At 37.3% G+C, this 27,309-nt stretch overlaps 1 protein-coding gene across 1 annotated transcript in view; it reads right to left on the bottom strand.

Moving 5' to 3' along the window:
• The window catches only part of LOC117338653 (fatty acid synthase-like), a 64,921-nt gene that overhangs the window by 1,837 nt on the left and 35,775 nt on the right, over positions 1-27,309 (bottom strand). The window contains exons 28-34 of the mRNA XM_033900014.1: positions 25,183-25,389; positions 18,700-19,273; positions 16,773-16,878; positions 15,296-15,419; positions 9,406-9,504; positions 9,075-9,235; positions 7,750-7,958 (exon numbers count right to left, since the gene is read on the bottom strand). Coding sequence (XP_033755905.1) covers positions 7,750-7,958; positions 9,075-9,235; positions 9,406-9,504; positions 15,296-15,419; positions 16,773-16,878; positions 18,700-19,273; positions 25,183-25,389 — 1,480 coding nt within the window. The remainder of the gene's footprint in view (positions 1-7,749; positions 7,959-9,074; positions 9,236-9,405; positions 9,505-15,295; positions 15,420-16,772; positions 16,879-18,699; positions 19,274-25,182; positions 25,390-27,309) is intronic.

Raw genomic sequence — 27,309 nt, forward strand, 5'->3', positions numbered from 1 at the left:
TAACTGACAAAATTCAAAATGGCCCCCTGTTGGCCATATTATTTTCCAATCAGTCTCAGAATGGAACATACACAACTCAGGGCCAAGGGGAACCTAGAGGTGAAATTTGAGAAAGATCCATGAAGATCTAGATCTATCTGAGAAATAGAGATAACAATCTTGAACTGTCAAAATTCAAAATGGCACCTCAGATCATGACTGCCATCTTGTTTTTCAAATCAGTCACAAAATAGATCATGCTCAACAAGGGTACATTGGGAACCTACAGGTGTAAGAGAAAGATTCATGAAGCACTTTTATAGGAATGGGTTTTCATATCCGTCTCCAAGTAGAGAACTAACTAAAATGTAAGCTACAATGACTGGAACATTCTTTCAATCACCATAGGGATATCTCAGAAATAATTTCTGTATACTGCAACTGCATTTTTAAACAAGAAGCCCATGAGCCTTAACGGTCACCTGAGTTATGATATATTTTAGTATATTTGACACCTGTGACCTTGAATGATAGTCAAGGTCATCTATTTGAACAAACTTGGTAGCCCTTCATCCCAGCATGGTACGGACCTAATATTGGGTCTCTGGGCCTTTTGGTTATCAAGAAGAAGTTGTTTAAAGATTATAGTATATTTGACCCTGTGACCTTGAATGAAGGTCAAGGTCATCCACTTGAACAAACTTTGTAGCCCTTTATCCCAGCATGCTACACACCCAATATTAGGTCTCTGGGCCTTTTGGTTATTGAGAAGAAGTTGAATGTGTAAATTGTTTACGACGGACGACGCCAGACAAAAGGCGATCGCAATAGGTCAACTGAGACTTTGTCTCAGGTGACCTAAAAATCTTAATTGGGAGTTTTTCTTTGAATTTCATTGTCAGCTTCAAGTTCTATTTTTAAATTACCTGATCTGAAGGACTATGAATATTCCAGTCAGCTGTCCAAACTCAACAAAGTTGCAGTGAGCTTCAATACATATTACCATCCTTAAGTTCCTAATACACTTTGCAGACAATATTTTGAATTTCAGTAAATATTACTATAACATTGTATATTGTAATTGTTTGTCTGATAATTTCTTACCTTAATTAATGCTTTTATATTCTATAAATAGTCAATATAGTTGCAGGGCTTTTTCTGAGAGCTTTCTGAGGTTGTTAATAACCCCCGTTCACTTGAAACTATCTCATATCTAAGCCAAATTAACAAAATATAAAGTTTACTCTGGAAAAAATCTTTTACAAATCACCAATTTTCTTCCCAAAATGAGACAAAAAGCTCCCATCCCAAACCAGTGAGAAAAAGTCCCGAGATGCTGATGATCAACATTTTTGCAATATTATGATTACATTGTTTTATAAAATTGAGAGCACATTTTCAAAGAATTGACCATAATTTCTTTAAAAGGGCAATTCATAAATCTCTCTCTTGTCCCTCCCTGAAACTTCATCGAGGTAGGATATTTTTTTGAAAAAATTCCCATTGACTCTCACAAACTAAAAATCTTTAAGAAATTGCAAAGTAAAGATTTGTGATGCATTTCAAATATTTCAACAAATCTAAAGAGTGTGCCTAGTTTCTTAAGGCTGGCTTTGGTTTGGTTTATTTTGTTTAACGTCCAATTAACAGCCAGGGTCATTTAAGGACGTGCCAGGTTCTGGAGGTGGAGGAAAGCCGGAGTACTCAGAGAAAAATTAAACCACCGGCGTATGGTCAGTACCTGGCAATTGCCCCACATAAGTTTCGAACTTGCAACCCAGAGGTGGAGGGCTAGTGGTAAAGTGTCGGGACTCCTTAACCACTCGGCCACCGCGGCCCCTCAAGGCTGGCAGTGTATGTAAGGGTGAAGAATCTGACAGTATGCATGATAATAGAGACCCAGTAGACAGCCAACTCCATAACACAAATTAGACAATCGACTATGTCGTAACATGATCTGCCACGTAATCATTTGTGTTCACTAACCTGAAAGTTCAGTTCGGCATTGACTGATCGTTGATATGACCAGTCTGTCGATCCAGCATTGATTTCTAGTGTATCTCCAGTGAATTGCTATGCTGTTTACATGTAATTTCCGGTGAAATCAGACTCTGGTTCCGACAATATGATATACACGTGCTATTTTATACAAAACAAACTTGCTTTCATGTCAAAACTAACACAAAAGAGGCTCTGATGAGCCTTAAATGCCACATGAGTGAAACTTTTGATAACTAATCGTGAGCATGTCAAGATCTATATCTGTATCAACTGTATGGTAATTAGAACTAAATAGGTATCCTCCTTTCACTACAGGTAATCAGAACTCAATAGATATCCTACTTCTTTCACAGGTAATTATAACTCAAAAGATACCTTACTTACACTACAGGTAATCAGAGCTCAATAGATACCCCTACTTACACTACATGTAATAAGAGCTCAATAGATACCCCTACTTACACTACAGGTAATCAGTCCTCAATAGATACCCCTACTTACACTACAGGTAATCAGAGCTCAATAGATACACCTACTTACACTACAGGTAATCAGAGCTCAATAGATATCCCTACTTCTACTACAGGTAATCAGAACTCAATAGATACCCCTACTTACACTACAGGTAATCAGAACTCAATAGATACCCCTACTTATACTACAGGTAATCAGAGCTCAAGAGATACCCCTACTTCTACTACAGGTAATCAGAACTCAATAGATACCCCAACTTACACTACAGGTAATCAGAACTCAATAGATACCCCTACTTATACTACAGGTAATCAGAGCTCAATAGATACCCCAACTTACACTACAGGTAATCAGAGCTCAATAGATACCCCTACTTACACTACAGGTAATCAGAGCTCAATAGATACCCCTACTTCTACTACAGGTAATCAGAACTCAATAGATACCCCTACTTACACTACAGGTAATCAGAACTCAATAGATACCCCTACTTATACTACAGGTAATCAGAGCTCAATAGATACCCCTACTTCTACTACAGGTAATCAGAACTCAATAGATACCCCAACTTACACTACAGGTAATCAGAACTCAATAGATACCCCTACTTATACTACAGGTAATCAGAGCTCAATAGATACCCCAACTTACACTACAGGTAATCAGAGCTCAATAGATACCCCTACTTACACTACAGGTAATCAGAGCTCAATAGATACCCCTACTTACACTACAGGTAATCAAAGCTCAATAGATACCCCTACTTACACTACAGGTAATAAGAGCTCAATTGATACCCCTACTTACACTACAGGTAATCAGAGCTCAATAAATACCCCTACTTACACTACAGGTAATCAGAACTCAATAGATACCCCTACTTACACTACAGGTAATCAGAGCTCAACAGATACCCCTACTTCAATACAGGTAATCAGAGCTCAACAGATACCCCTACTTACACTACAGGTAATCAGAGCTCAATAGATACCCCTTCTTACACTACAGGTAATCAGAGCTCAATAGATACCCCTACTTACACTACAGGTAATCAGAACTCAATAGATACTCCTACTTACACTACAGGTAATCAGAGCTCAATAGATACCGCTACTTACATTACAGGTAATCAGAGCTCAATAGATACCCCTACTTCTACTACAGGTAATCAGAGCTCAATAGATACCCCTACTTACACTACAGGTAATCAGAGCTCAATAGATACCCCTATTTCTACTACAGGTAATCAGAGCTCAATAGATACCCCTACTTACACTACAGGTAATAAGAGCTTAATATATACCCCTACTTACACTACAGGTAATAAGAGCTCAAAAGATACCCCTTCTTCAATACAGGTAATCAGAGCTCAATAGATACCCCTACTTACACTACAGGTAATCAGAGCTCAATAGATACCCCTACTTACACTACAGGTAATCAGAGCTCAACAGATACCCCTACTTACACTACAGGTAATCAGAGCTCAATAGATACCTCTACTTACACTACAGGTAATCAGAGCTCAATAGATACCCCTACTTACACTACAGGTAATCAGAGCTCAATAGATGCACCTACTTACAATACAGGTAACCAGAGCTCAATAGATACTTTACTTCAATACAGGTAATCAGAGCTCAATAGATACCCCTACTTACACTACAGGTAATCAGAGCTCAATAGATACTCCTACTTCTACTACAGGTAATCAGAGCTCAATAGATACCCCTACTTACACTACAGGTAATCAGAGCTCAATAGATATCCCTACTTACACTACAGGTAATCAGAGCTCAAAAGATACCCCTACTTACACTACAGGTAATCAGAGCTCAATAGATACCCCTACTTACACTACAGGTAATCAGAGCTCAATAGATACCTTACTTACACTACAGGTAACCACAGCTCAATAGATACCCCTACTTACACTACAGGTAATCAGAGCTCAATAGATACCCCTACTTACACTACAGGTAATCAGAGCTCAATAGATACCCCTACTTACACTACAGGTAATCTGATAAAGAGCTCTCATACTGATAAGATCGAAGTCACCCATACTAGCCAGCTGTCACTCATGAAGCTTACTAGCCACTGTCACTCATGAAGCTTACTAGCCACTGTTACTCATGAAGCTTACTACCCACAGTCACTCATGAAGCTTACTACCCTCTGTCACTCATGAAGCTGACTACCCGCTGTCACTCATGAAGCTGACTAGCCACTGTCACTCATGAAGCTTACTACCCGCTGTCACTCATGAAGCTTACTACCCGCTGTCACTCATGAAGCTTATAAGCCACTGTCACTCATGAAACTTACTAACCATTGTCATTAATGAAGCTTACTACACACTGTCATTCATGAAGCTTACTACCCACTGTCACTCATGAAGCCTACTACCCACTGTCACTCATGAAGCTTACTACCCACAGTCACTCATGAAGTTTACTAATCACTGTCACTCATGAAGCTTACTACCCACAGTCACTCATGAAGCTTATAAGCCACTGTCACTCATGAAGCTTATAAGCTACTGCCACTCATGAAGCTTACCAGCCAATGTCACTCATGAAGCTTACTACCCACTTTCACTCATGAAGCTTACTACCCACTGTCAATCATGAAGCTTACTAGCCAGTCACTTATGAAGCTTACTACCCGCTGTCACTCATGAGGCTTACTACCCACAGTCACTCATGAAGCTTATATGCCACTGTCACTCATGAAGCTAATACGCCACTGCCACTCACGAAGCTTACTAACCATTGTCATTAATGAAGCTTACTACCCACTGTCATTCATGACGCTTACTACCCACTGTCACTCATGAAGCTTACTACCCACTGTCACTCATGAAGCTTTCTGGCCACTGTCACTCATGAAGCTTACCAGCCACTGTCACTCATGAAGCTTACTACCCACTGTCATTAATGAAGCTTACTACCCACTGTCATTCATGAAGCTTACTAGCCACTGTCAATCATGAAGCTTACTAGCCAGTCACTCATGAAGCTTACTACCCACTGTCACTCATGAAGCTTACTACCCACTGTCCCACATGAAGCTTACTACCCACTGACACTCATGAAGCTTACTAGCCACTGTCACTCATGAAGCTTACTACCCACTGTCAATCATGAAGCTTACTAGCCAGTCACTTATGGGCTTACTACCCACAGTCACTCATGAAGCTTATAAGCCACTGTCACCCATGAAGCTTACTACTTACTGTCATTCATGAAGCTTATAAGCCACTTTCACTCATCAAGCTTACTAACCATTGTCATTAATGAAGCTTACTACCCACTGTCATTCATGAAGCTTACGACCCACAGTCTCTCATGAAGCTTACTACCCACTGTCACTCATGAAGCTTACTACCCACTGTCACTCATGAAGCTTACTACCCACTGTCACTCATAAAGCTTACTACCCACCGTCACTCATGAAGCTTACTACCCACTGTCACTCATGAAGCTTACCAGCCACTGTCACTCATGAAGCTTACTACCCACTGTCACTCATGAAGATTACTACCCACTGTCACTCATGAAGCTACAATATTGTTCCTTAACACTTTCATTATACTTATATAATTTAATTTTGTATGAAACGCGCATTTTCATTGGCTGAAATAATTTTGTTATACCTCCATAACAAAATTTTTGACGTTGCAAAATGTAACGTCATTTTTGATTGGCTGATGACGTTGCGTAATAATTTATCACAGAAAAGAGTTCGCCAAAGAAAGTGAAATATCTTGGTGTGTATAAGACAAAATTAAATTATAAGAATTAACATTAATTATTTTTTCTGATATACAGTCATAACATAAAAAACTGGAGTGTACTCTCTTCATAAACCGCTTTGCGGTTTATTTAGAGTACACTCCAGTTTTTTCTGTTATGACTGTATAACAGAAAAAATAATTGATGTTAATCCCTAATTAAATTGCATGTTGGGTATTCAAGCTCTGAGAAAATCTGCACATGGCTTTTTCTGGCCTGAACTTATTTACAATTATGAACAGTTCAATTTGACCTTATTTTCAAAAGAATGTTTTTCACAAATGCATTGCAGAATTGATATCTTATCAATCTTAAATGTGTATAAAATGTGTATAATTCCAGCGGAGAAAACAAGAAAAAAAAAACGGCATTGTGTACATTTGCTTTGTACTGTGATCAAGCGGTACATTCCTCACAGAAATCCATTATACTAAAACGAGATTTACAAATTAAACAATTGATATGTGTATTGGGAAACTGCCTGCAGTAGTATGCAGTACCAACAGCAAATTCCATGATTTTGGTTGTTAACCGCCATTTTGATGATGTAGTTCTAAGTTCAAGAAGGATAACTCTCACCTCAAAGAGAAACTCAGGAAGCACTCACTGTTTGAAACAGTTTTGGTAAAATTGAACATAAACAGCATAAAAGAAAACAACAAATGGACATCACCGTGACTTTAATGTAGTAGCATGCCAGCCTTTCTTTCCTTTTTTTTTTTCACCCTTCTTTTTTTCAATTTTTCATTTTATGTTACCAACTTTTGTGAACGTGATTTTTTTCTCTTTCTTTTTTGGATACAATGTGGCAAAACACATTTTTGTTTTGTTTTTTGTTTTTCTTTCCAGTTATTGATTTTTTTCTATAATGATAGAGGCCAAGTGATATTCCTTGTTGGCATCTAAGCAGCTCAAGCAACTTAGAAACATAAGATGTTTCACAAATGATTTGCATAATAAGATAAGTGATATTCCTTAGCCTTTTGGCAACTATAAGTGGCGCAAGCAACATATTGCACTGCTGGAAAAATCAAATGGTCCATAATTAAGAGTTTTCAGGACTGCACATGTAGCATTCCTAGAAGTATTTTGCTCATGAATGGTACACAGAGAAGCATATGAGGAGGCAAAGATATTTTCTCCTTTCTATGCAACCAAATTTTTTTTACTGCTGTCTACCCCTGTAACACATATAGCAAAAATGACACCATGACAGAGATGGTAGTGTTCCACATAGATGGACCTGTGTAAGGTGATCATCAAAAGGCAGCCGCCCGTCTGAGAGGGCCTGCTTTCCTTGCAGCTGAGGTGAATCAGTTCACCAGTCCCCTAATGAGGCTTTGGGTAAACTACAGGAATGAGATCTGTTGCTTTCCCTGTCAAGGAAGGTGAGCGCGACTTTGAAGGAACAACTGGTAAGAGTTAAGCTTCTAGTGCGAAATGTGCTAAGATAAGATTACCGCTGAAATATGTTCGTTAACAGGTAGTGTAGACTTACCATCAAATCTCCGGTTATGGTTAGGCCTGAAGTTGTACACCATCTTTATGGACTTAATATGATCACTGGCTGCTTCAACTCTCTTCAGACGAATCAACTCCTGAGCAGCGTCGGCCATCCCATACTTGGCCTGGTCTTTGATTGGCTCCTTCAGCTTCTTCAGTATCTTGTGTTTGGCTGTCAGCCATTTTGTGTGTCTTGGACTCGCTCTGTAGGGGGTCAAAGGTTTAGCAATTAATCAAATTAAGATTTGGTGGATAACAGCCCTCCCCCTCCATCAGATATGAAAGTATATGCGCAAAGAATGCACAGGAGATGAATTTGAGCAGGACCTTTAATTACAGGCACTACATGTTTGACAGACCAAAAATAATTGAATATACTGTAGTATATGCTATTTCTTCAAGTATGCTGATGCCCTAAATAAGAAGTTCCAGAGACAAGAAGTACATGAGAGCAGGATCTCTGTGAATTATGTCAAATGTAAGTTGAAGTACATGACACGCTGTCTTCCCTGGATCGACCCATGTGTACAAGGTTCCAGAGACATTATCAGTGTAAGAAAAAGAGCTTGGCAAGAGATAAGGCGCAGCAGGAAGGCATAATGAAAGGATGGTGTTGTCGGCCATGGTGGCCATCTTGGATTTTGTGCTGACCCCAAAAATAACAACACTTTGTTGCCTTCCCTTCCTTAACATCCTCACAAATTTCCATCTGAATGGCAAAAGTGAAACTGGAGAAGTAGTTTAAAATATGCTTTCCAAGATGGCTGCCATGGTGGCCATCTTGGATTTTGGATGGATCCAAAATAATGGTAATACTATGATTGGTCAGGATCATCTCAGGATCATTTCAGGCAAGTTAGACCTCAGTCCCGCTCATAGAACTTGAAGTTTGAAATGAGAAAAGGTCATCCTGATACTTTAGGTCAGATGACCTAAAAACACAAATCATCTCATACCAAAGGCACAACTAAACCGATAGAGAAATTGGTGTACCAGGTGTCCTTATGTTATCCAAACAGTTTTGTAGTTATTTCTGTTACCTGTAATATTTACTGTTTTTCTATTTGTTTCCATTGTAACAGAAAAAATTATGAAAAATTCCGATCACTCCATACCAAAGACCACTAAGAGCAATCAAAATGTATCAGGTTTTGTGAAGTTATCTGAACAGTTTCGGAATTGGTTACCTGTAAGAATTACATTTTTCACCATTTGTTTCCATGGTAACAAATTAAAAACCCTATCCTCTATTGCCGCTTGGGTGTTAAACTTCAGGTATTGTTTTTACAAGATACTGGTATGTCCAGTATCATTACCAACCCTATATTAACATTGCCAAACGTCATGTCCACAACTGTATCGATGCGTGCATCCTTTGTTGGCAGGTTGGCCAGGATCTTCCGGGTAAGACATGGGTTCTCTATTGGTTTAAACATGAACATGTAGCTCATTAGGCTGCCAACCTCAAACATTGTCGATATCTGTAAGATAAAATGTTGATCATCACTTGTCGAGATCTATACATACCAGACACCATTGAACAGATATTGTCAAAACTCCTTTATGGAGTTGAATTTTAATTGACCAATCATATTATATCTACACTTCATGACCTTTGACCTTATCCGACTGTGTGACCCTTTGACCTCACCTGTTGATCTGTTTTCCCCTTTGCCCTCATCAGTTCACTGTCCTGCATCTGACTCTGCAGCAGATTAGGGGCTCCATCCAACAGTATCAGATCAGATACCTGTAATATCATGGGGATTGATTTCAATTTCAGAATTGATAACCGGAAACTCGAAATTGATTCATTATCGATTTTCTAAATTTAGCACAGAAGCATTCTTTTGTAGAAAATTTGTATACTTCTCAAGTACATTTATTACACATCTTAGACTTTGTTATCAACATTTTTAATACAGAACACAAACTATTTAACGGTTGTAAATATATCATATCTCACTCAGGGTTCATACGGATTATGTCAAACCAAATTCAAGGCCATTTCAAGGCTTTTTCAATGTCTTAATTAAATAGCCAAGGCCCATTTTACCCGTCATCTAAGTCATCTTGAGAGGGAACAACAAAGCAACTTATAACTATCCACTTGATCAAAATATATCTTGACATGGGTATTATTAATGTTTGTAGGGGAAGCGGCAAAGACAAAGTTGAATCCAAATGATCAGCGGCCAGGGTTTTATTTATCCTAATGAAACTTCAATTTTCAAGGCTTTTCAAGGACCAAAATGAAATTCAAGGCTTTTCAAGGCCCAAAATGAAATTCAAGGCTTTTCAAGGCCAAAGGTGAAATTCAAGGCTTTCTCGAGGCCCGTGCTAACCCTGTCACTAACTGCTTGTAAATTAATGACCAAAGAATATTCAAAAATAAAATAATAAGAGCGCAGCTCTAGAGCGCCAAAGGCGCCCGAGCGAAGCTCTCTAAATACTGGAAAACGGTACCTCCAACAAGAGTTGCCTCCCTTTCTATACATACGAACAAAGAAAATTGTATGGTCCAAAAAACCGGTACCGGAATGGCTCAAAACCGGATGTAGTATTCCCATGGGCAAAAATCTTGAACAATATCAACACCAAAGTCTCACTATAGTGTTTAAACATTAGTTGTATATGACTTTTGTTCTCAGATGAAAAATAAGTAACAAAACAGCGGTATATTTTCGCTTTTATTTTAATCATGTCGTCCGTAACCGATCGGGAATTACCGAATGTCATCGTCTCCATTCACGTCTGACCTAGATACATTGTACACAACAAGACATGCGAGTACGTTGGAATTAAACTCAGTATAGGGTCCTTGTAATTATTTTTGTATGTGGTTCCAGTCTGATCTGATCAAAGGTAGGCATTTGCCGATAACACTGTGTTATGATCGATTCTATCGTAAATATTTAGACCGCCTTGTCGATTTATTTTCTTGGCGTTAACATTAGGCTTACGACAGGCACTTGATTTACATTGTAAACAATAACATGCCAAAAGACAACTAGTACTACTAGGCTAGGCATATGCATAGGAAACAAGTGCCTATTGGTTACGTCCCAGCTTTTTTATTGTTAGTTACAGATGATACGATGTGTGTGACTCGCATTGTTTATTATAATTAGAAGAAGGTTATATTATCTACAGCACATGGGGCTAGTAACCATTTAAAATGTCCGAGACTAGATTCTAGTATCGATATAGGTATATAAAGCCCATGTGATAAACCTAGATTTTTATCATTTATGAAATGCAGGCTTAGTACATGTGTAGTTAGTCTACATTAGTCAGCAGAAATAAACATAGATCAACATGGCAGATATGTAGGTGGTACCAAGAATAATGATTGAATTTTAAATGAAATTTATCTGAAAAATAATTCTTTGCAATGTTTATAAAATAATTATCATATATATACTGTTGAGAGTATTATAGATCAGATTTCTATTGCTAAGTATAGTAACTATTTATTTCACAAAATATTGCCTGAAATTAATAAAAAGGAAATTTAAAACAATCTTTTGTACTCAATGTCAAAACATACAAGAACTGTTTTATTGTGTGTGTTAGGTGTTTGAAGTTCCAACACTTCTCCAATGCCTGGCATGTTCTTAAATGACCCTGGCAGTTAATTATATAATGAGGCTCAATTTAGAGGGACATTCCTTCTTTCAGATATCAGAACCATGTACATTTTTTACTGATGAAATCCACTTTTGAACAGGAAAATAAATCAATGCCAAAATGTACAGAAAAATGATGAATCCTACAAAAATACTGACTGGCTTTCAAGTAAAAAGTGATATTTTGGTAGGAATAAAGAATTTTTAGGACTTAGAATTTGGAGAACTTGTGTTAATTACCCTGCGAGTCAAACTGTTTGATTTATGTAAATTAAAGATTCGAAGATTTACTATTTGGGAAAAAATCATATTTTCCAATAAGTTTAATTTTGATGACCTAACATTTGAATTTAAACTAATGATGGAATCACCCTTTAAATGAAGTAAACCAAATTAAAACCAAATGTATTACAATGTTTATGAACACATGTAAATGTACAGTGTAATATGATTTAAACCTTATAAACAACTGCTGTTAATTTCCAAAGCCTGGAAAATTATAGAATTTCTATAATTATTTTGTAATTAATCATAATTACAAAAGGAGAGTAATTGTCTATGGTGTTGACTCTTAGTAGGTTTAACTAAAATTTGCTACAAATTCTGTTTTAGTGGAGACAAGAGAATACATGTGCTTACAATCAAAATTAATTAACTCGAACTATGATAACTCAAAAACACTGATTATAAATTAAAGTATCTCACTGGTCCAAGTCAAAATCTTTGTTTTTATAGTAATAAAATATATATAAGATAATTCAAAGTTTGACAACTCGAAAAACTTTGATATAAATAACTAAATTTAAACTTTCAACCAGATATTACAAAATTGACAGAACATTATAATTATATACTGATGTAATCCCAAAGTTGATTCATATTTTATTTTTAAAAAGCGCACAATGTTAACTGTTAAGTGAATTTCTTTTAAAAGTTCTCTATAAACAGATCTTCAAATCATATGTTATAAGTACATGTCCTCGGTCCAAAGCGGTTTTGCCCAAAAATGAGTTGAAGTGACTGAATAACAGTTCAAAATGTTCTATATTCCATTCCAAATATATGGTAGAATCAAATATTACACATGGTAGAAGGATCTTCAATTCAAGTCCTTTAAAATTGATATAATTTAATGCACCTTGGGTCTGTAGTTTGTTTTTTTTTAAGATGAGGGGACCCTTGTTATTAGTTAACTCAATACAAAAACAGAAATTATATTGAATATTGCTATTGGAAATAACACAAACTTTAATAGAAGTATCAGAATGGGATATCTGTGCAATAGTATATGTTTATATATTTATGTACATGTGTATATACATACATTATATACAGTCAAACCTCGATGATTCAAACTTCGTTGATTCAAATTTCTCGCTGTATCGAACTTTTTGCTTGGTCCCGAATTTTCTCACTATATAACACTACTAACGAAACTATGTATGAATTGAATTTTTATAAATCGAAGTTTTCAATGTATCAAACTTTTTTCATGACCCGTTAGCTATGATATTATAGGTAATTGACATCTCATGATTCGAACAAAACATTTACCTGTACTGACCACTTTATTAATAATCAGACCAAATTGATAGATAAAAAGTGTATTTAGAAGCCATGACATTTAATCACTCCGGTAAAACATTTCGGTAGTCGTCTCTGATAATCTCCGCCGCCATTGAAATCAGCGGTCGGTGAGTAAATTTTACGGAACTGTAAAACAACCGGGCCAATTTTAAACACAAACAATTAGCGATGGCTTCACTCATATTCAAAGTGTCACGTTTCAAACTTATACATAAATATCCAAGTAAATCGATTATTTGTCATTCAATCATGCATTCTCCAACCGATCGGCATTCCGTATTTTATATGCACATAACGTAAACGCACGTGTCTTTAGCAGAAAAGCCTAACGACTTACGTAAATGTGCATTGTACTTCTTTTGTTTTATCTGTTAAACGCGATATAAGTGTTTTGTAACCGATACATATTTTGTTTAATTAATAAAATGCTTAGGTATAATTAATGAAAAGAATTTTTATTTTGTTGTGTTTGAGGTATAAATTAACTAAACTTTTCGATGTGAGCCTGACAGGCGAAGATAAGACACTGAGGACATGTAACGTTAACAGATATGGTCATTATCAAGAAAACATCAATCTATTGTCAACCATGAATAATTCGAAGTCCCGCTGTTTCGAAGTTTTTCTGTTAGTCCCTTGAACTTCGAAACATCGAAGTTTGACTGTATATAGAATAAAACTTGTAGAAACTTTGTGAATCGATTAAATATATATATGTATATATATATATGTCAAGTAATAATAACGACAGTACAGACAAGTAAATTGTCGAATTTTCGAGGCAATCTGCCCCTTTATCAAGACACAGGTAAATTACATACGATCACATATAGACATAGAACATGGAACAGTTACACAAATTACGGTGATATAGTGGCCCGAGTAGTGGGACCGAAAAGCGTAAAATTGACGAAACTTCTAAACTTCCAGATATGAAGAAATCAAACATATCCTTCATGGATGAAAGAAACTTGATTAAGGTACTTTTCAAAATATTAGATTTTTTTTTTTCTTTTTTCTTTTTTTTTTTTACCACAGGGTGTCCTGTTCTGTTACCCTATAGGGATGGGTTATAGAAATAATTATTTAATTCATATACAGAAATTACACTTTTTGGCCTTATTTAATTTGTTCAATTAATTTATTAAATAAAAGCGAGTTTACAACCATCACTACAAATATTTAATAGCAGTGGCGTCAATATTTGTTTAAAGTCCACATTTGACAGTGTTATTGAGTTGCATGCTGTCAGATTGAATTGAAACTGGTGAGGGTACTGATACAATCATATATACTGTTGTACACATGCACCTATACTGTACATGCACCTATCCATCATTTAGAGGATTTTTTTCCAGGTTCACCTATTTTTGGGTAAAATAAAAATACTAACAGGGAATTTTATGAAGTTATGTTCAGATTCACTTTAAACTGTGTTATAAAAGCAATATTAATCTAATTGAAACTTAAATGTCTTTACAGATTCACATATTTTGGCCTCAAAACTGAATTTTGAGAATTTTCATTAAAGTTCAGTTTTCACCCTATCTCAATGTCTCACTGAACACTGGTTACTGATATTATTTAATTACTTGAACACTACTCCATAAATTGAAAGATGTTATTGATAAAGCAGGAAAGATGAGATATATATATTTCTGTATAATTCTTGTTATATATATAAGGCCTTTTGATGACTTATCATGGCCTAGTGATTTTCATAAATCTGCTAATATAATGAAAAAATTTACATATATATTACATAAACATATATATATATATACACGTATACAAGTGACAATTAGATTAGCTGTGCTCTTCCAAGGCTTTGCCTTCATTCATATTAATAATAATAATAACATCAACTATTTCTTGGTTTGGTAACATTATAAAATACATGAAGCCAAAGATTTACAAACACTTTTCAGAAGTTTACAATTAATTGCCCTTTAACAATCCTCATCAGGGATTAGTTTTATTTCTATATGTTTTACTAAATTTTCAATTATTATCTTTAGGCCACCACTAGCTACCTGTATATAAAAGTGTACACAGGTAAAATGTCTTCATGACATAAAAGAGCAGAAGGGTCAATTCATGTCAAGAAATTAACCAGAAAATGACCAGAAATTGACCTGAAAAGTAAAAATGACTTAATTTTTAGGTCATGTTCAGGTTTATTTCAAGTCAAATTCAGGTCAATATTTTTTCAGGTCAAATTTACCTCCACAACATTTTGCCTGTGTACAGCTAGCTCAGGTTCAACAAACTATTCATGACCCTATCAAACGCATGCTAATCAAAAGCCAAACTTTCAACAAATACCTTTTTGCCGCATGCCTGAAGCTGTATCGCCATCTCTATGGCAACGATGGCTCCAAATGAATATCCAATGATGTAATGGTCATCGTCCGGTACTTCCATCATCTGGATCGCATTTAGGTAATAGCTATAGGTAAAGAACTGGCATTGTACAATTTTGTAGGTGTTCGCTTTGAGGTAAATATTTAGGTAATATCTGCATTACCATAGGTAAAGAATTGGCATTGTTCATTTTTTTAGGTATACACAGTCAGGTAAATATTTAGTATTATCTGTTCAGGTGAAGAATTCAGGTTGTACATTTGTAGGTGCATGTACAGGTAAAATTTAGTGAAGTAGCTGTGTACCAGGTACTGGTCAGGAAAATCTATACTGCCTATACTTTGTTTGTGACTTTACACTGACCATTCTGAGAAATATCAGGTGAATGTCATTTTGCGGTGGTGAAAACTCATAATCATGCACATCCCCATTAATTGCTAAACTAAAAATATTCGGGTAAATGAGATCCCAGAGGGAATTGTGGTACTATCAGTCATATGCAATTTTAGGTAGTATGTTAGTTTGATCCTTTTAAAATGTAAACTTTAAATACTTTACAACAATTGAAAACAAGTTATATCAACTTAATGTACATTGTATGGAGGATATCTGATGGCTTCTTCAGTAATACCAAATATATTTCAAGAGTGGGGCTAATATTTGACATTTTTCATGAGTGCATCTGTTTAGTATTTTACTCATGCGGCTAATATTTGACATTTTTCATGAGTGCATCTGTTTAGTATTTTACTCATGCAGCTAATATTTTGATGTTTTTCACGAGTGCATCTGTTAATTATTTTACTGGTGCAGCTAATATTTTGATATTTTTCACGAGTGCATCTATCATTTTACTCATGCAGCTAATATTTTGATATTTTTCACGAGTGCATCTATCATTTTACTCATGCGGCTAATATTTTGATATTTTTTACGAGTGCATCTGTTAATTATTTTTCTTGTACAGCTAATTTTTTGATATTTTTCATGAGTGCATCTGTTTAGTATTTTACTCATACAGCTAATATTTTGATGTTTTTCACGAGTGCATCTGTTAATTATTTTACTCGTGCAGCTAATATTTTGATATTTTTCACGAGTGCATCTATCATTTTACTCATGCAGCTAATATTTTGATATTTTTCACGAGTGCATCTATCATTTTACTCATGCGGCTAATATTTTGATATTTTTCACGAGTGCATCTGTTAATTATTTTTCTTGTGCAGCTAATTTTTTGTTATTTTTCACGAGTGCATCTGTTGATTATTTTACTCGGGCAGCTAATATTTTGATATTTTTCACTTGTGAAAAATATCAAAATATTAGCTCCACTCGTGAAATATATTTGGTATTACTGAATACACTGTTAGATATATCCTCTATGTATTAGTTAGGTTTTACAGACTTGAATTATACTGAGGAGACAGGAGGTTACCTGGCCACACTGTGGATTGAATCCCTGGGTGTTGTACTGGTCCTCTGAATACCAAACACGGGGACCATCAAGTTCTCGCCCAACTTACGTAACAGGGTAAGTTTGCCTGTTAAATTATAAAAATAGTTTAGTGTTCCTCGGGAACAATATAACGTCAATGAGTACATTGTGATTTTTTGTTTATTTTACAACAACTGTGAAAAAAGTCACGCTGCCTTTAATTATGTCAATCACTCTTGTTGGCCAAGATGGAAATGCTGGAGGGCCGGGTCTTACTTTGGGAAGAAACTGAAGGAAACCTGGGCATCCAAAGAAAACTAAGGCATACTTGGACATGGTGACACGTCATACCTTTTCACTCCCGATTGGACACCTAGGTGAACGCAAGTGTGTATAACTACAGTACCACCCATACAACCACTCAATTTAATTGTAATCAAGGACTGAGAAAAGCCAAACAGCAGCAGTGATATTAAGATTATAGCACTTTAGTTTCATGTACATACACAGAGATCAGTTTTGACGACTGCATTTTTAATTACTCCTCTATTATTAACATTTTCCTCTGAATTAACTGAAATTTTAGATAATCAAATCAACTTCTGAAAGTATCTCAGAGGCTGTTATTTTAATATTCCATTGTACAACGTGAATTTTAATGACTAGCATTCTCTTTGTCAAAGGTCAACATATGGTTGAATCATTTCCTTAAAACTTATTTTACAATACTTAAACAACTTATATCAACTTATAGTAATCACGCTTGCTGGCCCGGATTGAAGCACACGAGGGGTCTTACTGTCGAAGGAAATGGAGAACCCAGCTAGGGAAAACCTCTGTAGTCGGGCAGGTGATCCCATACCTGTTCACGTCAGATAAGGGAATCGAACCCTGGCTGCCTAGGCGAAATGCATGTACGTTACCACTGTGTCACCCAACCACTCAGGTTGTAGGTAAAACAATATAATTCTTCACACTCTATTGGGACTGAAGAACTGATTGAATTTGTATACAAAGTCAAAATGATGTTCAAAATGATGCTTTGGTTTATTTTAGCTACTGCGTCAAAAGTAAACATCACCATTTCCTTATCTGTTAACAAATGAACATTTCAACTTCTTTGAGTTTATTTTTCTGAATAGTCGTCATAGCCAACACCATAACTCATGATTCAATGCTGTGGAACATTCTTAAATGTCATGTTTTGCTTGCGAGGTATAAATGTATATTTTTTTTTTACAATAATCTGGCAAATGCAAAACTTGCAAAACAATTTACTAGAAAATATTAAGACTTGAATGTCTCCAGCTAGTTCCTATACAACAATTTGTCTCATGCAGGGGTGACAAAGATGACTTTTAACTCTTACCAATGACCACCAGAAAACTGGATCAGGTGTAGATTTCGTTTGTTTAGTTTGGTTTATTGTGCGGTAAACAGACGGGGGGCATTTTGAGGCTGGGTCTCCTTGTAGTAATTGGTAACTACCAGTTCCTCACTGAACAACATATGGGATATCAGGCTTGCTGCATGCCATCCACATCAATTAGGGTAGGGTGTCTTGCCCAAGGACACAAACACAACTGCATAGACCAGCTGGTAAATCTTACAGAATGAATGAATGAATGAATGAATGCATTTGGGTTCTCCAGAATTAATTCAAAATCATGATGATTCTAATATAATGAATGAATGAATATTTGATGGTGAATGAGAGAACTTTTGCAAGACACATTTGTACGGATGCTGAATCCAGGGTCCCACCTTGGCAGAAGTATATACCCGGGTATGTAAGAATGTTATTGGAAATAAAATCATTTGTACCTGGAGTTAAAAAAAAATCAAAATCTACTGATTCTGAATGGGACAAGATGACCCCATAAAATGGTGCGGCACGAAAAGTCTGCTTTATACTGTTAAGCCTTACCTGTAATGGGATGTATCATGAAGACCGTTTTCGACCCGGTTTGGACGGTGTTAAGAGGTACAACAGTTGGCTCATGGATGCTTGGCGTCAGCACATCCTGAATCGCAGGAGTCATTGGGGTACGTGGTGGGCCCACAAACAGTAGGTCCACCTGTTGACCTTTAGACTTACTAGGTCTGAAGTTTGAAATGCCCGACAAGCTGAGTGGTGATAAGAAATTTAGCCCCTTTGCACCTTTGACCTGAAGCTTGTTGGACATGGATGTTGGGACAGGAACACAAGGCTCTATGTAACTCTCGTGAAGATTATCCACTTTGTCCTCCGACTCTGTGATGGTGATCATTGGGGTCGACGTCATCTTTTGTTCGACTTTGGGTTTGAGGTTGATTTTTGAGGGATGGGGAGTTGGTGGTCCAGTTGGAGAGCTTTCCAAGCTGATGTTGTTTAGAGAAACAACACATATACCTGGTGAAGATGAGGGAAACGCTGTACTGCCAGAAGCCGGTGTGGGATTCATGGCAGCATTCAGACCACCCTGGGAGGAGTTATGTCCCATCTCTGCCAGAGAGTAATCCTACAATAACATTCATTGTTATATCATCCTCTGTTACAAACACATCACATGACCTTGAAAACAAATCCTTGTCTCATGTGGCAAGGTGTACCTCCACCGAGACAAATTTTTGTCAGAGTTATTGCCCTTTATTACATAATAACAAAAAATTAGTGTTAAAGTAGAACTGTCGCCCGGATGGCTGACTAATACCCCCGCAATCTGCATGAGTCAATGGTGAATTGAAACTGTTAATAAGAGGCTAATTAAGATAACCCAGTAATATAGTGACCAGAAGCCATAGCAACCATAATTTTGAGAAAAAGAAAATGGCATGCACATCTACACATGGTGCTCTATATTTGTGTGAAGTTTCATTGAAATCGGGACTTCGGTTTAAGAGTTGTCCGGACAAACTTTAAGTTATGGTTCTTATCGGAAAACCTGATTATAGTGACCAGTTGCCATAACAACCATAATTTTGAGAAAAAAGAAAGTGGCATGCACATCTACACATGGTCCTCTATATTTGTGTGAAATTTCATTGAATTCGGCCCATTGGTTTAGGAGGAGTTGTCCGGAAAAACTTAAAGTTATGGTTCTAATCGGAAAACCTGTTTATAGTGACCAGTTGCCATAGCAACCATAATTTTGAGAAAAAGAAAGTGGCATGCACATCTACACATGATCATTAATATCTGTGTGAAGTTTCATTGGAATCGGCCCATCGGTTTAGGAGGAGTTGTCCGGACAAAATGTGTCTACAGACGGACGGACGGACAACCTGATTCCAGTATACCCCCCCCCCTAACTTCGTTGCGGGGGTATGATAATTTTGTTGTTATTTATATTTACAGTAAGGTAGTGAAAAAATTTGTGATCAATTTCTTCTTGCATTTATCGTGCAAAAGTCAAAATTAGGCCGAAAGTAGGGAATGGGCGATATTGCAGGAAAAGGAAAGTTCTGTAATTGTTAGCAATTTTACTGAAGTACAACAGACATCAGCAGTTTAATTGCCAGATATATAATAGTATTTATTATTACAATGTCCTGGTATCACATGTAGTGCTATATCAAGGCTGTTTGATACCCATGTCTGCTATATCCTCCTCTGGCCAAATACAGACAATAGCTCTCCCACCATTAACTTATTTGCTTCCCATTTGGGTGATAGTTTTCTCTCCATCATTCACTTATTTGCCTCCCATTTAAATTGGGTGATAGTTTTCTCTCACCATTCACTTATTTGCTTCCCATTTTGGTGATAGTTTTCTCCAACCATTAACTTATTTGCCTCTCATTTGGGTGATAGTTTTCTCCCATCATTCACTTATTTGCCTCCCATTTAAATTGGGTGATAGTTTTCTCCAACCATTAACTTATTTACTTCCCATTTCGGTGATAGTTTTCTCCAACCATTCACTTATTTGCCTCCCACTTGGGTGATAGTTTTCTCCCACCATTCACTTATTTGCTTCCCATTTGGGTGATAGTTTTCTCCAACCATTAACTTATTTGCCTCCCATTTGGGTGATAGTTTTCTCCGACCATTAACTTATTTGCTTCCCATTTTGGTGATAGTTTTCTCCCACCATTCACTTACTTACTTCCCATTTGGGTGATAGTTTTCTCCCACCATTCACTTACTTACTTCCCATTTTGGTGATAGTTTTCTCCCACCATTCACTTATTTACTTCACATTTGGGTGATAGTTTTCTCCCACCATTCACTTATTTGCTTCCCATTTTGGTGATAGTTTTCTCCAACCATTAACTTATTTGCCTCTCATTTGGGTGATAGTTTTCTCCCATCATTCACTTATTTGCCTCCCATTTAAATTGGGTGATAGTTTTCTCTCACCATTCACTTATTTGCTTCCCATTTCGGTGATAGTTTTCTCCAACCATTCACTTATTTGCCTCCCACTTGGGTGATAGTTTTCTCCCACCATTCACTTATTTGCTTCCCATTTGGGTGATAGTTTTCTCCAACCATTAACTTATTTGCCTCCCATTTGGGTGATAGTTTTCTCCGACCATTAACTTATTTGCTTCCCATTTTGGTGATAGTTTTCTCCCACCATTCACTTACTTACTTCCCATTTGGGTGATAGTTTTCTCCCACCATTCACTTACTTACTTCCCATTTTGGTGATAGTTTTCTCCCACCATTCACTTATTTACTTCCCATTTGGGTGATAGTTTTCTCCCACCATTCACTTATTTGCTTCCCATTTTGGTGATAGTTTTCTCCCACCATTCACTTACTTACTTCCCATTTGGATGATAGTTTTCTCCCACCATTCACTTATTTGCTTCCCATTTTGGTGATAGTTTTCTCCCACCATTCACTTATTTACTTCCCATTTGGGTGATAGTTTTCTCCCACCATTCACTTATTTGCTTCCCATTTTGGTGATAGTTTTCTCCCACCATTCACTTACTTACTTCCTATTTGGGTGATAGTTTTCTCCCACCATTCACTTATTTACTTCCCATTTGGGAGACAGTTTTGTCAAACCATTAACTTATTTACTTCCCATTTGGGTGATAGTTTTTCCCCACCATTCACTTACCAGAGGTATATGTCTCCCATTTTGGTGATAGTTTTCTCCCACCATTCACTTATTTGCTTCCCATTTGGGTGATAGTTTTCTCCCACCATTCACTTATTTACTTTCCATTTGGGTGACATTTTTCTCCCACCATTCACTTATTTACTTCCAATTTGGGTGATAGTTTTCTCCCACCATTAACTTATTTGCCTCCCATTTGGGTGATAGTTTTCTCCAACCATTCACTTATTTACTTCCCATTTTGGTGATAGTTTTCTCCCACCATTCACTTATTTGCTTCCCATTTGGGTGATAGTTTTCTCCCACCATTCACTTATTTACTTCCCATTTGGGTGATAGTTTTCTCCCACCATTCACTTATTTGCCTCCCATTTGGGAGATTATTTTCTCCAACCATTCACTTATTTACTTCCCATTTTGGTGATAGTTTTCTCCCACCATTAACTTATTTGCCTCCCATTTGGGTGATAGTTTTCTCCCACCATTCACTTATTTGCTTCCCATTTGGGTGATAGTTTTCTCCCACCATTCACTTATTTGCCTCCCATTTGGGTGATAGTTTTCTCCAACCATTCACTTATTTACTTCCCATTTGGGTGATAGTTTTCTCCCACCATTCACTTATTTACTTCCCATTTCGGTGATAGTTTTCTCCCACCATTCACTTATTTGCCTCCCACTTGGGTGATAGTTTTCTCCCACCATTCACTTATTTGCCTCCCACTTGGGTGATAGTTTTCTCCCACCATTAACTTATTTGCTTCCCATTTGGGTGATAGTTTTCTCCCACCATTCACTTATTTGCTTCCCATTTTGGTCATAGTTTTCTCCCACCATTCACTTATTTGCCTCCCATTTGGGAGATTATTTTCTCCAACCATTCACTTATTTACTTCCCATTTGGGTGATAGTTTTCTCCCACCATTCACTTATTTGCCTCCCATTTGGGTGATAGTTTTCTCCAACCATTCACTTATTTACTTCCCATTTGGGTGATAGTTTTCTCCCACCATTCACTTATTTACTTCCCATTTGGGTGATAGTTTTCTCCCACCATTCACTTATTTGCCTCCCACTTGGGTGATAGTTTTCTCCCACCATTCACTTATTTGCCTCCCACTTGGGTGATAGTTTTCTCCCACCATTAACTTATTTGCTTCCCATTTGGGTGATAGTTTTCTCCCACCATTCACTTATTTGCTTCCCATTTTGGTCATAGTTTTCTCCCACCATTCACTTATTTGCCTCCCATTTGGGAGATTATTTTCTCCAACCATTCACTTATTTACTTCCCATTTGGGTGATAGTTTTCTCCCACCATTAACTTATTTACTTCCCATTTGGGTGATAGTTTTTCCCCACCATTCACTTACCAGAGGTATGTCTCCCATTTTGGTGATAGTTTTCTCCCACCATTCACTTATTTGCTTCCCATTTGGGTGATAGTTTTCTCCCACCATTCACTTATTTGCCTCCCATTTGGGAGATTATTTTCTCCAACCATTAACTTATTTACTTCCCATTTGGGTGATAGTTTTCTCTCACCATTCACTTATTTGCCTCCTATTTGGGTGATAGTTTTCTCCAACCATTCACTTATTTACTTCCCATTTGGGTGATAGTTTTCTCCCACCATTCACTTATTTACTTCCCATTTGGGTGATAGTTTTCTCCCACCATTCACTTATTTGCCTCCCACTTGGGTGATAGTTTTCTCCCACCATTCACTTATTTGCCTCCCACTTGGGTGATAGTTTTCTCCCACCATTAACTTATTTGCTTCCCATTTGGGTGATAGTTTTCTCACACCATTCACTTATTTGCTTCCCATTTTGGTCATAGTTTTCTCCCACCATTCACTTATTTGCCTCCCATTTGGGAGATTATTTTCTCCAACCATTCACTTATTTACTTCCCATTTGGGTGATAGTTTTCTCCCACCATTAACTTATTTACTTCCCATTTGGGTGATAGTTTTTCCCCACCATTCACTTACCAGAGGTATGTCTCCCATTTTGGTGATAGTTTTCTCCCACCATTCACTTATTTGCTTCCCATTTGGGTGATAGTTTTCTCCCACCATTCACTTATTTACTTCCCATTTGGGTGATAGTTTTCTCCCACCATTCACTTATTTGCCTCCCATTTGGGAGATTATTTTCTCCAACCATTAACTTATTTACTTCCCATTTGGGTGATAGTTTTCTCTCACCATTCACTTATTTGCCTCCTATTTGGGTGATAGTTTTCTCCAACCATTCACTTATTTACTTCCCATTTGGGTGATAGTTTTCTCCAACCATTCACTTATTTACTTCCCATTTGGGTGATAGTTTTCTCTCACCATTCACTTATTCGCCTCCTATTTGGGTGATAGTTTTCTCTCACCATTCACTTATTTGCCTCCCATTTAGGTGATAGTTTTCTCCCACCATTAACTTATTTGCTTCCCATTTGGGTGATAGTTTTCTCCCACCATTAACTTATTTACTTCCATTTGGGTGATAGTTTTCTCCCACCATTAACTTATTTGCCTCTCATTTGGGTGATAGTTTTCTCCCACCATTAACTTATTTACTTTCCATTTGGGTGATAGTTTTCTCCCACCATTCACTTACCAGAGGTATATGTCTCTCACTTGGGTGATAGTTTTCTCCCACCATTCACTTATTTACTTCCTATTTGGGTGATAGTTTTCTCCCACCATTCACTTATTTGCCTCCTATTTGGGTGATAGTTTTCTCTCACCATTCACTTATTTACTTCCCATTTGGGTGATAGTTTTCTCCCACCATTCACTTATTTACTTCCCATTTGGGAGATAGTTTTCTCCCACCATTCACTTATTTGCCTCCCATTTGGGTGATAGTTTTCTCCCACCATTCACTTATTTACTTCCCATTTGGGAGATAGTTTTCTCCCACCATTCACTTATTTACTTCCCATTTGGGAGATAGTTTTCTCCCACCATTCACTTATTTACTTCCCATTTGGGTGATAGTTTTCTCCCACCATTCACTTACTTACTTCCCATTTGGGTGAAAGTTTTCTCCCACCATTCACTTACTTACTTCCCATTTGGGTGATAGTTTTCTCCCACCATTCACTTACTTACTTCCCATTTGGGTGATAGTTTTCTCCCACCATTCACTTACTTACTTCCCATTTTAGCTGTAAAAGAATGGACCTTTATTTGGCAGTTCCTAGTGTTAGACAACCAAGAATCTCACCACTTTGGTTGAGGTTTCAGTGCCACACCTATGAGATAGGGAGGATCCAAACGGCCATGACACTCGATTAATTTTCAACCAAGATAAAAAATCTGTTATACAACACAAAGCATGAAGCCTCACCTTGGGTTTTGACATGACAAAGTTGTGGAGTTTCTCCATTGCCATCACATCAGCCATCACCATTTCCTCAAAACTCTCCATCAGACCAATACGTGGTTCTTCCAGCACTGTCAGTAGCTTTGGGAATGGCACAGGGCTGACAAAACTGGAGTGTTCCTCAAGGCCATACAGCAAACCCTTAGCCTCTGGAAAACCCTCAGACGTCAGCTTAAAACAGATCCCAAAATATCAATTATAGACTTTCGTTTGTTTGTTTTTGTTTAACGTCCTATTAACAGCCAGGGTCATTTAAGGACGTGCCAGGTTTTGGAGGTGGAGGAAAGCCGGAGTACCCGGATAAAAACCACCGGCCTACAGTCAGTACCAGGCAACTGCCCCACGTAGGTTTCGAACTCGCAACCCAGAGGTGGAGGGCTAGTGATAAAGTGTCGGGACACCTTAACCACTCAGCCACCGCGGCCCCTTCAATTATAGACAAAGTGGAAAGGCCACCAATACATTTGGTTTGGTTTGGTTTGGTTTATTTTGTTTAACGTCCTTTTAACAGCTAAGGTCATTAATACAATATACTCAATCTTGATTAAGACTTTTAGTGAACAAGTTAACTTAGATGTGATTAATTAAGCCATGAATGACATGAAATTTGGGATAGAGGAAATTCAAGTACTTGTGATATGTAAAAATATATTTGTCAAACTACTAATCCACAACTGAAGTCCAAAACATTCCAAAATTTCACACAGTATTGATGTTTGACCTGAAGAGACTTAGATAGAACAAGGGCCCAATGGGCCCGAATCGCTCACCTGCAATGCAGTGATTTTTTCATATATGGATCCTGCAGTTATTTGAAAGCATGCTACAGGAGCAATATAATGTCTCCTGGCACTTAAGCTATTCACTAAAAGTCATTTAAAGATTTAAGCATACTTGATCGACATGACCTTGAATGCGAGTCAGGGTCATTCATTTGAACAAACTTGGTAGCCCTTCACCCCAGCATGCTAAAGACCCAATATCAACTCCATGGAACTCTTGGTTATTGAGAAGAAGTCATTTAAATATTTCAGCCTTTTTGACCCCTTTGACCTTGAATAAAGATCAAGTCCCTGGGTCTTTTGGCTATTTAGAAGTCGTTTAATTGTTTTTAGCATATTTGATCCATGTGACCTTGAATGAAAGTCAAGGTCATTCATTTGAACAAACTTGGTAGCCCTTCACCCCAGCATGCTACAGACCCAATATCAACTCCCTGGGACTCTTGGTTATTGAGAAGAAGTGGTTTAAAGATTTTAGCCTTTTTGACCCCTGTGACCTTGAATGAAGGTCAACTTTATTCATTTGAACAAATTTGGTAGCCCTTCGCCCCAGCATGCTACAGACCCAATATCAACTCCCTGGGACTCTTGGTTATTGAGAAGAAGTCGTTTAAATATTTTAGCCTTTTTGACTCCTGTGACCTTGAATGAAGGTCAAGGTCATTCATTTTAACAAACTTGGTAGCCCGTCACCCCAGCATAATACAGACCCAATATCAAGTCCCTGGGTCTTTTGGCTATTTAGAAGTCGTTTAATTTTTTTTAGCATATTTGACCCCTGTGACCTTGAATGAAGGTCAACGTTATTCATTTGAACAAACTTGGTAGCCCTTCACCCCAGCATGCTACAGGCCCAATATTAGGTCTCTAGGCCTTTTGGTTATTGAGAAGAAGTTGCTTGAATGGAAAGTTGACGCCAGCCGGACGGCCGGACGGACGCCGCGCCACGGCATAAGCTCACTTGCCCTTCGGGCAGGTGAGCTAAAAATGTGATTTCCCAATACAAATTATAGTAAAATTTACCCCCTCCCCAGGGGTAAATGTGTGGCTCCAGGGTCATGAAATTCATAATTTTAGTAAAGCACCTTAAGACCCTTCCATCTATAAACAGTATTTGATTCTACCTTATTTCGGTCTGAAAAGAAGATTTCTGAAATTTAAGTCAATTTGACCCTTTTAGCCCCGCCCATCAGCCCCTTGGGGTCAGAAAGGGCCAACATGTGCATACCCTCAATCTGCCATCCCAAGCTGATAATATTAACCAAATTAGAATGAATTCCAATACAAATCGAACAAATTATAGTCAAAA

The sequence above is a fragment of the Pecten maximus genome, chromosome 11 (assembly GCF_902652985.1).
Source record: "Pecten maximus chromosome 11, xPecMax1.1, whole genome shotgun sequence".
In the NCBI taxonomy this organism is placed as follows: domain Eukaryota; kingdom Metazoa; phylum Mollusca; class Bivalvia; order Pectinida; family Pectinidae; genus Pecten; species Pecten maximus.